Source organism: Salarias fasciatus, chromosome 14 (genome assembly GCF_902148845.1).
Source record: "Salarias fasciatus chromosome 14, fSalaFa1.1, whole genome shotgun sequence".
Classification (NCBI taxonomy): Eukaryota; Metazoa; Chordata; class Actinopteri; order Blenniiformes; family Blenniidae; genus Salarias; species Salarias fasciatus.
Window position 1 is genome coordinate 35,550,177 of NC_043758.1, and position 12,450 is coordinate 35,562,626.

The window sequence follows — 12,450 nt, forward strand, 5'->3', positions numbered from 1 at the left end:
ACAGCGCACAGTGTCCAAACTGACCTGAACCTGGTCAATCAGAAAGACTAAATCTGATGGCTATTGTTAAACTGAAATATTTCTCAAGAGGGATTTCTCAGAACGGACTTATTACATAGCATAGACATGACTTGCAAATGACAATCTAATATAAAAAAGAAACGGTTGTGATTCATTTTTACTTATTTTAATAATTAAAAAAAACAAACTTTTATTCAACTCAGAGCTGAAGTCACATTTCAGCTCAAGAAAAACCACACACGCTATTTAAAGACACTAAATCACCTCAAATGGCTGTTTTGTAGACAGTGACAGATGTTTTCCTGTGAAGGCTGAGGGAGAACATGCAAACTGTGCATAGAATGGGCTCTCCAAGCTTGGATCCGAACGACGGATCTATTTACTGTGAAGCAAGAGCGCTTCCCACTACACCAGCGTCTGTCTCAACTTCTCTGAATCAAAATAAGTGAAAATACTACGAGGAAATTCTCCAGGTCATAATAATAATATTTACGGAAATAAATAAAATACAACAGACAGTCCAGAAGAAAGGGAGAACAACAGTAAATGAAAATGGTATCCACTCTGACAGTCAACAGATATTGATTTTAAGTTGCACGAAAAGAAATGAAGGCTTCCATAGAGATGCTGTACAGTTTTTAAAATACATCACTTAATGTGTATGATTAACTCTCATGTCTTTTGATTTTTAGAGTATACACTTAAAATAGTCTTTTAAAGAGATAAACTGATGCAATAATGTGTTTTTCGGATACACACGGACTGCAGACCTTCGTCCACCCTGTGATTGCCACATCTCATCTGCAAAACCGTTACATATATAAGAATGTCAGAGATCATCTTTATGAAGCTTTGGCCTTGATGGAAAACCCGGGTTTTGATGGAAAACAAGTACGTTGAGGGGTGAAGTACACAGGGTACCAGGACTCTGCTCAGCCTCTCCACACTGGAAGGTGTGACTGGAATGCCTCACCAGGCTGCAGATGAGCTGAACAGACACTGCCACCCAGTGGTGCATCGCAGGAAGGTCAGCCTGCTGAATTTTCCACCTCTAAGGTCAACAGTCCGCATGAGGGAGAATTAAAAGAGACCGTGGACAGCGGCTCGTCAAACATTAAGCACCTTTTTCCTCACAAAATCAAGAGAATCATTTAACTTCAACAAGTTTTTCTCAAGATCACCTAATTTCTTTGGGCAATATCAGGTTCAAGGGTAATAAAAACATTACTGTAATCATCTGTTTGCAAAAACTATAATAAATTAGTATTGTTTGGAATGAGCAAGTTTTTTTTAAAACTTGGAAATTACTTTATCTGACGCGATGGACACCTCTCACCTCCACTTAGGCTTTAAATTATTTTACAGAACATTCACCTTTTTTCACCAACTGCACCTTAAGATCAGAGCGCCAACCTTTTTGTGTTGGATGTGAAGACTGGATGTCATATTTTGATCAAAGTAGCATTTGTTGATTTCATTTAAACGTTTTCAAATGAATGGGAGAGAAAGACACACAGTAGTGTAAAGTAAGCATCTTGTGGGTCATTGTGGGAAAGTTGTTGGTTTGAGTCCGGACCGGCCCTTTCTGTGAGGAGCCTCCATGTTCTGGTCGGGACTGGTCGTTATTGAGACAAACAATCCATCAAATTCAAGCATTCACACATTTGTAATGACATCCCAGAAGAGAAAAATAAATAAAATAGATGTTACAGATAAATCCTGCATTATTTTCTTTCCACTGATCTAGCTACACTGGGTTTACCAGCAGGTCTAACTGTGACTGGACAGTTTTTTAAAAGGTACTGACCACCCAACATTTTCACAGGCGACAACTTTTTTGCTGAGAAATATAATTACCTTGATAAAGTTGATAACCATATTAGCTTTCCGCACAAAAACAAGATTTACAACCCATTTAAATGTAGCCTGAAATCAGCCGACAAGAGGCTCCAATCCAGTCCAGGAACTAAACAAGCAAATAGAAAAAAAAGGCCGAGCATTGAATTGAAAAACAGGTTTCTTAAGAGGGGTGGATCCCAGGAAACACTGAGACCAGAGCTAAGAGTCTGTGATGGGAAAGCGAGCTACTGTACCTTCCTGCTGACAGACCAGCGTTAACCTCAAAGCCATGCTGCCAGGGTGGGTTTGTAGCATTTTGCAGCTTTTTGCAAGTATATTTTGGAAATATTCCTGCAAAAAGCTGCAAAATGTAAAAGTCATAGATGCTTTTTTACATTTCACTGTTTTTTGCATCATTAAAATTGGTTTAAAGTTGAGATTGCAGTAATTTTTTGGTGCTAATTGTTGAGGTTTGGAATATAGACTTTTTTTAAACCGCATATTCTGAACCACAACTCTGAAGTGAAATGAGTTTGACATCTCTGAATCTTTCCCAGATCCAACTTCCCATCGGTCCACAGAGCCTGGAGTCTGGAGGCGGGGCCAAAGTTCATCAACAAGGCCAATGAGCAGCCATGTGTGCTGCTTGTGCTCACGGTTACTGCTGCACTGGGTCGAGGCTGTGCAGGGCTGTTACTGTGCAAAAAAAAAAAAAAAAAAAAAAAAAAAACCTAAGCAAGAGTGAGAGAAGTGTATCGATGCCGAGTCCTGCCTGCCAGCACTCGCTGTTGTTCTGGTGTAAAGTTGCACTGAGATCACCAGATCCATGATCCATGCAGTTTCTCAGCAAGGAACTGAATGTTTGATCTAATAAGCAGAATGTCAAGATAATTCGGAATGAGCTGCGCAGATCAATACGATGATCATGTGCGTTAACGAATTCAGGCATGCATTGGAGAAAAAAGTCACATAAAGAAAAAAAACCCACCAAGGTGAACCTCATCACAACGCTGATTACTGGCTTTCTGCTAAACTCACACAAGACAGGAAGATGTGCTGATCGTCACCTGTTCCAAGAAGGGTTCAGAAAAAAATCAGACTGATGAGAAACGTGAAGGCCTTCAGTATGAAATAATGATTTATTAAATATTTCCTCTACTGAGAGGGAGAAAGAGGGAGGGGGAGAGAGCGAGCTCTGCTGGCCACAGATCGATTCCTGACCACCTTGCATCACACACTGCGCCGTTTCAAACACCGAGCTCCACAATAACAGCTGCTAGTGAGAAAAATGAATATCTGGCAGGACGGGCTGCATCACACTGGCCTGTTACCAGGGAGATGCCACCGAGGAAAACACCTGACTGGAGGAGCCTGGTAGTTGTAGGCGAATAACGAAACTCACAAAAGATCATGAGACTCCGTGCGTCCGCCTGGGAAGAGCTGTGAGGATCAGCCGAGGCCGCAGCGAGCGTCTGTCAATCAGGGTTTTCTGTAGCAGCCGAACTGCAATGGTGTGCTTATTTATTTATTTATTGACAGACTCCAGCATCAATAAATAATGAGGATGGAGAGCAGTCGTGACTAGCACTCAGCACTGCTCAGATTTAAAAAAAAAAAAAAAAATAGCAGGCTCGTCTCTTCAGCATGGCGCCGCGTTTAAGCCAAACACTCACACGAGGTCCCATTTTATTACATTTACTGCTCAGAGTTTAACTAAAGAAGCAAGAAAACGACAGAGAGTCAGGTTACGTCGCATCACATCATGTCAGAATTCACACACTGCTGTGTCTGTCTGGCTAACATGGAATAAAGGGAAGCTCGTTTGAAGTGTCAGAATATTTACAGTGCTTTATCCAAGGACGGCAGGGCGGCGTTCGACAGAGGCCACCCACTTTACCACACTCTTAATTCCATACAGCACGCTCAAGGTCATCTCGCTCGCTTCCTCAAAGAATCACGAAGCTGTGTCTGCAGGAGAGAAAGGCCGCCATACTACCTCTGCACAGTGGAAAGCCACTCACAGGAGCATTTGTGAATTTTGAAAACACAACCTCTTCGCTGGGTTCTGTGCATTGTGGGCTTAAAAATCCATGCAAAAAAAAAAAAAAAGTGAATAGAGCATTGAATTTGGTTTGATCTGCTGTGCTGTAAGATGAGGGATTTTACACGGCTGGTAATCCGTTTGAGGGGCTGAAAACTCCTCAGGCTTTAGCTGGGCTCGCTGACAGACGCTCTTGGAGAGGAGGACCCGCTCCTCTCCTCCGGTCTGACCTCCCTGCAGCTGGTGGAGGCAGGGGAAGGGTCAGGGACACAGCCGGCCGCCGTGCGTCATTCGCCTTGACATCCACAGGGGGCGCACTGCTTCTGCTCGCACGCCTTGGTGGGAGGGGCTGGCTCTGAGCCTTGTTTCTGCAGGGGAGGCAGTAGGACAGAGTTACACACCTGGAATAGTGACAAAAATACCGCCTCACACAGCCTGCTGGGTAACGCTGGGCAACATGGCGGCTGGAGCGCGTCCTCAAAGAGCAGCAATTAATTCAATAGACCAGTCAATCAATGAATTAAATGGGAACATTCAAGAGGCAAGGTCAAGGTCACAGCCACGCCTTTGAGGAAGCTGCTCAGCAAGCTGCTCTGCTGTGCCTCGGCCACTGGGTGTCAGCGTGGTGCCACGCTGCGGCTGAACACGGCGGGATTTCACTCTGCAGCAGCAGCAGCAGCAGCTCTTCCGCCGCTCCTCTCTGTCAGTCGGCCATTTATCTCCCCTCGCCCGTTCACCTGAGTCTGCCTGCGAGCGGGCCGCGCGGGCTGGTTGTCGGGGTGGTTGGGCGCCCACGGGCCCAGGCTCTGATTGGAGTAGAAGTCCATGGGGTAGACTTCCTTCCAGCCGACCTCCTGCAGAGCTACAGCCGCCTGAGGCGCACAAAGAAAGAGAAATAAAGATGGACAGACAGTCACAAATCAAATGGCGGTAAATAAAACAGCACAGACAAGCTGAAAGTGCAATAAAAGCAACCTCCGGAGCTCCCCGGCACATTATTCCCCCCACTGTCTCCCACTGTGTTCACAGTTTCCAGTTTTTGGGTAGACGAGCCGCGGGGAACCACGAAGTGATGAGACGACACAACAACAGCAACACGCTGCAGACGACACAGACCAGACAGGTGTCACAACATTAAGCTTGAATAACCGGCAGGGTTGTCATGTTATCCCCATGCAGCTGCACCGCGTGACACAGCAGCTGTTTGAGCAGAGCAGCGGCGCTGGCATGACGGAGCCGTGACACCGGCTCGGCCCGCTCCATATGGGCGAGGCGCGCTGCTGAATATTGATCGTGAATGAAAGAGCAGAGGAAAGATTGAACAGATGAATAAACAAGCGCCTTGAATGAAAGAACAAATCTCTACATTGTTCATTTATTAATCTTTCAAATGGTTTACGTGTCAAAACCAAACTAACGTTCAATAAACTGAGATGAATGATGGACGTATGACAAAAAAAAGAGAGTCCAGTTCTGTGTTAGCTTGCGGTGTTACAGAACTAGTTAACATAAAAAAATAAAAACATTTTCACTAGAACAAGGCTTTTAGCTGTTAAGGAGAACAGAGGGACTTCCTGAAGTACGCCATCTGTCTCTTGTGGCTACTATTGTGTACAGACTATTACCAACATCAGTTTCCTCACTTTTTTGTAAATACAGAGTAAAAAGTCTGAGGTGTGAAAAATGCTGCTTCGCCGAGTGGCTCTGAATTCATTGAACAACAAAAGCAAACGATGCCAAACATGCCGTCACTGCTGAGGAGGATTGTCTTCTGCGTGAGGAGAACATGACGTGCAGGATGTGAGGGCCTGACCGCCACGGAGGCTGGATCTCAACGCCACGCAGTCCAGAGGCGTCACTATAGTTTGAACTCATACTTGATTCATAACTCAAGTATTTATCACACTTTTTTCAAAATCTATGCTTCTAGTTTCTTTTCAGATGTTTGCACTCTGCAACATAGATGTTTCTGCAAAGTCAACCTCTTTGGTAGGATGTATGGAGACGCATTACCGATACTCAGCTGCCATCTGCTGCCTCGACTGAAACACTTAGATCCTGAAGACGGGAATTAGGAACAGCAGCCACTCCTTGAAAAACTGCATGACTGTTTCATGGTTATTACTACAGATCGAACCCTCTTGTGGGCCACTTAAGGCCTGCGGGCTGCATGTTGGACACCTTTGATGTCGCCAGTTTTCGATTACACGGAGAGACAGAAGGATTTAAGCCAGCCGCCACTGATATAAGACGAAGCTTAGGTCTTCAAGATGTTCGCAAATACCTCCCAGCACAGTTCCTTAAAAATCTGTGTGCTGAGGCTGTTTTCGATGCAAATGCAGTTTGATAGATTCCTTTTCTTTCTATAAGATTTCACTGTGGTGCTGTTGCTTTTACACATGCCATCTATATATTATCACTCTTTGCCTTTTATTGAGAAGTTTCAACCTCCTGTTCTGGGTACAGACCCCAGCACGTGGTCGAGTGGATCGCACTCCCTCCTCTCGCTGAGGTGGAGCCCTCTGCGCCCACAGGTGTGAACGTGAGTGCGAGTTCCAGTCAGCTGGGATCGGTTCCAGCACCGAGTGACCCCGAAATGGACAGAGCAGTGTAGAAGACGGACGGTCTGCACACTGCTCCGTGCGTGTCAATGACAGCTTTTGTTCATGAGTGTTTTTCTGAGTGTACTTTCATGCATCTGCACATATACATATTGATGCTGAGCGCTGAAAAGATTTTTCTCTTCTGTGTTTGTGAAAAGCGCCTCGAAAGTGACAAAATCTGTAACACAACACTTCATGTTTATCAGCTTTTCATTCCATGCCTACAGAGCCATCAGGAACACATAAGATGTATGGTAACACATATAATACGAGATAGCTCAAATTCACCTTCATGTAAGCTTTGTTCGTAGCAGAGAAGCTTAAAATAATGACTGCTTATCTGTTTATCAACCAACGGCACGATTCTCAAAGTGGTCGTCTTCCATAGGAATCATCGTTTTTCAGTGTCCTTCATCTCCTCCATCCTCCCTCCTCACACGTCCTCCGTGACCCTCCTCACTGACCCTCCTCTTCTCCTCCTGCATCACAGTTTCACTATAAATCTATCGTCTCTCCTGCGCTTGTGACCAAACTGCCAAACTGTCCAACATGAGGTGTTCCATTAATGTACTCATTCCTCCACCCACAGGTCTGCCCCCTTCACGAAAATGAATGTTTGCTTTTGTCTTTCCTTTATCCAGCATCCCATTAGGCCTCCTTGTTCTCCTCCCCTGTCCTCTGTCCATCCTCCTCTCATTTCTCCGGCGTCTTGCTCTCTTCCTCTCACACCAGCTGCCTCCCTCTGTGGAAGCTAGCTTCTCTTGCTAATCCCTGCTCTGACAGGAGAGCCAAGTGTGTCTTATTGACTATAAATATAACATGAGACGCACTGAAAATAAATGCTGCTGCTGCTGCTGCCGCTGCCCGCCCTTCTTGCTCGCTGCACCCTCCCATCTCCTTCTTCTTCATCTTCTGCCTAAACGCCACAGTAAAAGAAGCACAGAGCACTAAGTCGTAGAAGCATCCGTAGGTATGAGACGGAGGTGAATTAAGACTTCTCCCGGCCGTGCGCAGCTGAAAATTATTTGAATGCACACACACTGTTCCCAAATAGCTGGAGGGGGAGAGCAAAGCGAGCTGCAACACAAAAGACTTGAAGAAAACAGATAGCTGCTTTTCTCATTACAGCGGGGCAAAACCCAGACTTCATGAGCACTTATAGAACTCAGCCAAAAAACAATATAAAATAATCATCACTCTTTCCTTACAGGTGAAAGCTATTATTACTCCTAATGGCCTCGTTCTCAAAGTGCTCCATGAGCTGAGCACACAGGATTTGCATCCAGAGCAAGACAGCACCCATTTCAAACAGCAGGCCGATGCTGAAGGCAGGAATTCCCCTCGCAGCCATTTCGCAAGGAATCAAATCAGAGAAGAATCATTAAAGGAATTAACAGCTGACATCAATTACTAAGCCGGCGAGGTCACCAAACAGCCTGACCAGGCGCAAAGCGAGCTTGCTGGTTTTCTTGTCTAACGACAGCTGCGGCGGCGGCGGCACACAGACACACACTCGCTCTGAAAAGGATCTTTATGGGCTGCTGCACGACCGCTCTCTCTCTCTCCCGCTAGAAAAACAAGACAGCTGCAGGGGGTGGAGACTGTGTGGTCCTGCAGCCAGCAGGGGGGGCTGGCCTGCAGCGGATGGTGCTTCTTTATGTGTGCTGTGGGGGGGTGGAGGGGGCGGTGTGTGTGTGTGTGTGTGTGTGTGTGTGTGTGTGTGTGTGTGTGTGTGTGTGTGTGTGTGGGGGGGGGGGGGGGGTCACGATGCTGCGGGCCTGGATCGGTCCTACACAAAACCACGATTCTATCATATAGATCTAACGTACCGTCTGTACTATAATGAAGGGTTCAGTGAGACATACGTCAAGGGGTCGATACTCAGGCAGTAAGGCGTGTGTGTGTGTGTGTGTGTGTGTGTGTGTGTCAGAAAATTGAGTGGCAGCTTGTTGAGAGACTGTCAGGCGAGTGTTTACCTCGTACGGAGACAGCAGGGGTCTGGAGAAGGCCGTGCCCCAGTCGATGGAGAGGCGTGGACACGCGATCTGCACCCACCTGCGATAAACACAAAGGTACACATTTGGGAGCTCGGACGCACGCCTCTGAGCGAGAGTAAATATGTGCGAGTGCAGCCGAGAAGCAGCGAGAGAAGGCGAGGGGCTGGGATCTTATTAGGCAGGCAGGGCACATCTGCGGCTGCACGCTGCATGTGGATCCGCGATGCAGAGGGCTGAGCGGGGGGAGCCTCCCTCCACCTGATCTCCAGCATCTGCTCCAGAGATATGTCCTGATCTGCAACATTTCTAAAGACTGTCATGCGGTCTGAATGCACAGCCGGGCGGCTTGAAAGAAGGATGCCGCGGAGAGAGGGAGCGCGGGGTCCGGCGGGGTGGACTGATTGCAGGAGGCAGAAACAACAACAACAACAACAACATCAACAAAAACAGGAGAAGTGAGCAGAGGTGAAAGGAGAGAAGGAAAAAAAAAACAGAGAAAGAAAAGAAGGAGAGGTTAGGTGAGTGTGGAAAAAAAAAATAAAAAAGCTGCACCAGCCGGTCTCCACGGAGGTAGCCTACATAGCTCGCAGACAGGGTGGTGGAGAGACGGGGTGGGAGAGGCTGAAGTGGTGGTGGTGGGGGGGGGGGGGGGGGGTATTAGCAAGCTGGGGGTGGGAAAAAAAAAGAGAGGGGACACAGATATTAGGAGAAAGAGTGATGAAGATGAGAAGAGGAGAGGAGGGCTGAAGAGGTACAAGAAAGAAGAGAAGAAGACGGAGGAGACTGGCAGGGAGAAAAGTGTTTGCTCTGGAAAACGCGTGCGAGAGGGATGAGGACGTAAACAGCTGCAGGGAAGAATGAACAATGGGAAAATGGAGACAGAGTGCGGCTGGGGCGACGGGGGTTAGCTTTCACAGATCAATGCTATCCACAACTCCATCTGCTCCGAGGAAGCGTGCCCTCCCGCGTCCCTAATCCTAATGATGCAGCTCCATCAGAAATATTGACCAATATCAATTGAGCTGCAGTGCAGACGAGGACTAATGCCAAGTGTCAATACGAACGCGCAGGTGGAGTTTATTCAGGGGAACACAGGGAAGACCCCATGCATGAGTGGAAAACACACACAAAACGGGGGGAAATGTTCACTGTAATTGGTTTAATACTTTCAAGAGCCAAATTCTACTTCTGTCTATTCTTCATTTTCCAACTTTTACAGTTTCTCAGCTGCAGAAGTGATTACACTGCTGACTCTCACTCCACTCTGCTTTCTGTCACAGAAATATTCCTCCCCCTCTGGGCAAGCGCATGGCGTTTTCTCATTTTCAAATAACACTTTTTTTCTTTTTTTTTTTTTTAACGTCTCTTCGCAAGGAGTGAATTCTTATTCATCCTGCTAATTTGAGAGGCGGCTGAGTCACACACACACACACACACACGGGCACAGAGCGCCGACCTCCCCAGACCCCAGTTCACCCAGTCTGGATGGAAGCAGAGGCTCAAACGTGACTTTTAAGTCTATCAACCGAGAGGCATAAACAGAGTTCTCTATAGAGCAGCGCACTTCACATGCATCACAACAACCTTGGCTCCTGCTCTCGGGAGGGAGGAACTCTAAACGCGCCTGAATGTGACGGTCCGTGCACATGTATGTAAATCAACCTGCAGTCCGTGTCTTCACATCTCTGCACGTGTAATGTCAGATGTAGGAAAAAAAGAACACTGGGAGTGGTTAAAAGAAGGAGCGCGATTAATAAGCAAAGGCGCCTTCCGAGTAAATCCTGGGGGATAACTCTCCAGAGCGGAGTCTGAGAGAAAAATAAGACAAAAAGCATGAAAGGAAAGTCAGAGAGGACCGCTTCTGGGGAGCGCACGGCTGATTGGCGCATCCAGGAAGAAGGGACTTAATAAGGAGATTGACTGAAGAGTGGAGGTCAGGAGGGGCACGACGGTGCAGTGTTTAGCACTCCTGCCTCACTGTGGGAGGAACCCTGGTTTGAATCTGGGGAGGTTTATCTATTCCAATGATAATGGTTGAGAAAAAAAGTCGAAATGTTAAAGAACAAGCTACTGAGGGGTACTGGAAAGAGGAGCGCATCACTTGGTGAATATCTGGATTGTGAATAATTAAGAGAATTAGAAATGTCGCTTGCAAGAATCGAGAATATGGTATGTTAGTTAACGCTTTTCAAATATCAAACGTATAAAAGACAAAAATTATTTCTTTATCAACCAAGAAAAAAAAAATAACAATGAAACAAAGACATACAGTGACTGCATGTCTAAAGAAGTGCAAAGAAGTACAGCGTTTCCAAACCTAATCGAATCAGTATTTATCTTCCACACTGCAACAATAAAGGGTCAAATATAAGATTTGCACAAAAAAAGAAGGTGACGAAATTGGCTGGAAGACAGTAAGACTGACCTCCACTTAGCAAATGTTGCTTCTCGTAATTAATTAATTCAATCATATTCTTTCCAGGATACCATCAAGTCAGCGAGATAGAACAATAAAACAAATAAACTTATAATTATGCTCATCATACTTTGTTAATCCCCTTGGGAAGAATCCTGAGGTGGATTAAAGAGATGGAGGGGAATCAGGAGACTTTTGTTTCAGCCTTTCTTCATAACAAATGGAGATCAATAAATATATTACAGAGTATTTATGCGCCATTTCTGTCTTACATTTGTACAACATTACGTCTTCAGTGCTCCTCTAAAGGATCTATTTATTTCGACCTTTCAACACAAGAATAAAGAGGAGCAGGATGAAGGTCTAAAGCGTATGCTGTGATATATAAAGGTAAAAACGGCATGACATTTAGTGCTGCCATGCAACGTGCGCTCCAGTCTGGCCTCAGCGCATTACCTGCTGTGGACCATTACACCCTGACACCGTTCGCAGGGCCGCCGCCTGCTTGGCTCCGCTTCAGCTACACGCCGAGTCCCGACCCGCCAGAAGCAACCACAATTAACCTTTCTGAAGTGTGGCAGAAACAATGTCTTCACCTTTAATGGCTGACTTAATTGAATTAAAACCAACAATTCCATTTCAATGGAGCTCAAAAAAAAAAAAAAAAAAAAAAAAAAATTTAAATTCAAACTGAAAGATAAAAGGCTGAAATTCAGCGGCTGGCATTTGCTGTCTCGCTGAGATAAGTGTGTGTGTGGTGCGCAGATATCCGTACAATAGTTTAAAACCTGCTTGGGGACAGCCTAATTACACACTTAAGAGCGTATGCTAATGGTGCCTCTCTCTTTATATGAGTGAGTGAGTGAGCGTGTGTGTGTGTGTGTGTGTGTGTGTGTGAGTCTAATGACACAGAGAGCCCCGGGGTGGACTTGGTACAGTGTGCTGTGTCGGCTGGAGCTGAGCAGCGGCGTGCGTCCTCCATCTCCCCACTGACTATCGCTCAATCTTCCTCTCTCCCCGCTTCCTTCGCTTCCTGCTTCAGCGCAGCCGGAGCGGTCCGCATCGAACACCCGGCGGTTCGTCCTGCCTGCTGAAGCCCGGGCGAAGCGCGCCTGCGTTCTTACAAACTATCCTGAGCAGCCAAGGGAGGAAAAATACCAGAGAAACTACAAAACAGGGTTTGATCAGTAAAACAACAAAGTACTGGCAGAGGAGATGGACTTGATGCTTTTCCAGCGTTAATCCACAATAAAGATTTCAGGTTGAGAGGTGAACAGTGCTGGAAGCGATTTCCAGGAATCCCGAAACTTTTTCAAGCAATACATTTTAAATACTGTGCTTAATTTTTCATCTCATTCTTTAAAACTTGATATACTTTAAAAGTGTGATAGATTCTAACTTGGCAATGCACACAGCACATTTTACACCCATAAAATCTAAAGAGATGCAAGACTTCCACACCAAAAAGGTGCCTGAAATAGTTCTCAGTTAATTATTTGGCAAACTGTAGAATTAGAGTTCTAAGAACATATA

The 12,450-nt window shown here is 45.9% G+C and overlaps 1 protein-coding gene across 1 annotated transcript in view; it reads right to left on the minus strand.

Moving 5' to 3' along the window:
* Positions 1-2,883: 2,883 nt before the first annotated feature.
* The window catches only part of dph1 (diphthamide biosynthesis 1), a 79,807-nt gene continuing 70,240 nt past the window's right edge, over positions 2,884-12,450 (minus strand). Inside the window, exons 10-12 of the mRNA XM_030108490.1 lie at positions 8,481-8,559; positions 4,639-4,773; positions 2,884-4,269 (exon numbers count right to left, since the gene is read on the minus strand). Of these exons, the coding sequence (XP_029964350.1) occupies positions 4,189-4,269; positions 4,639-4,773; positions 8,481-8,559 (295 nt within the window). The 3' untranslated portion in view covers positions 2,884-4,188. The remainder of the gene's footprint in view (positions 4,270-4,638; positions 4,774-8,480; positions 8,560-12,450) is intronic.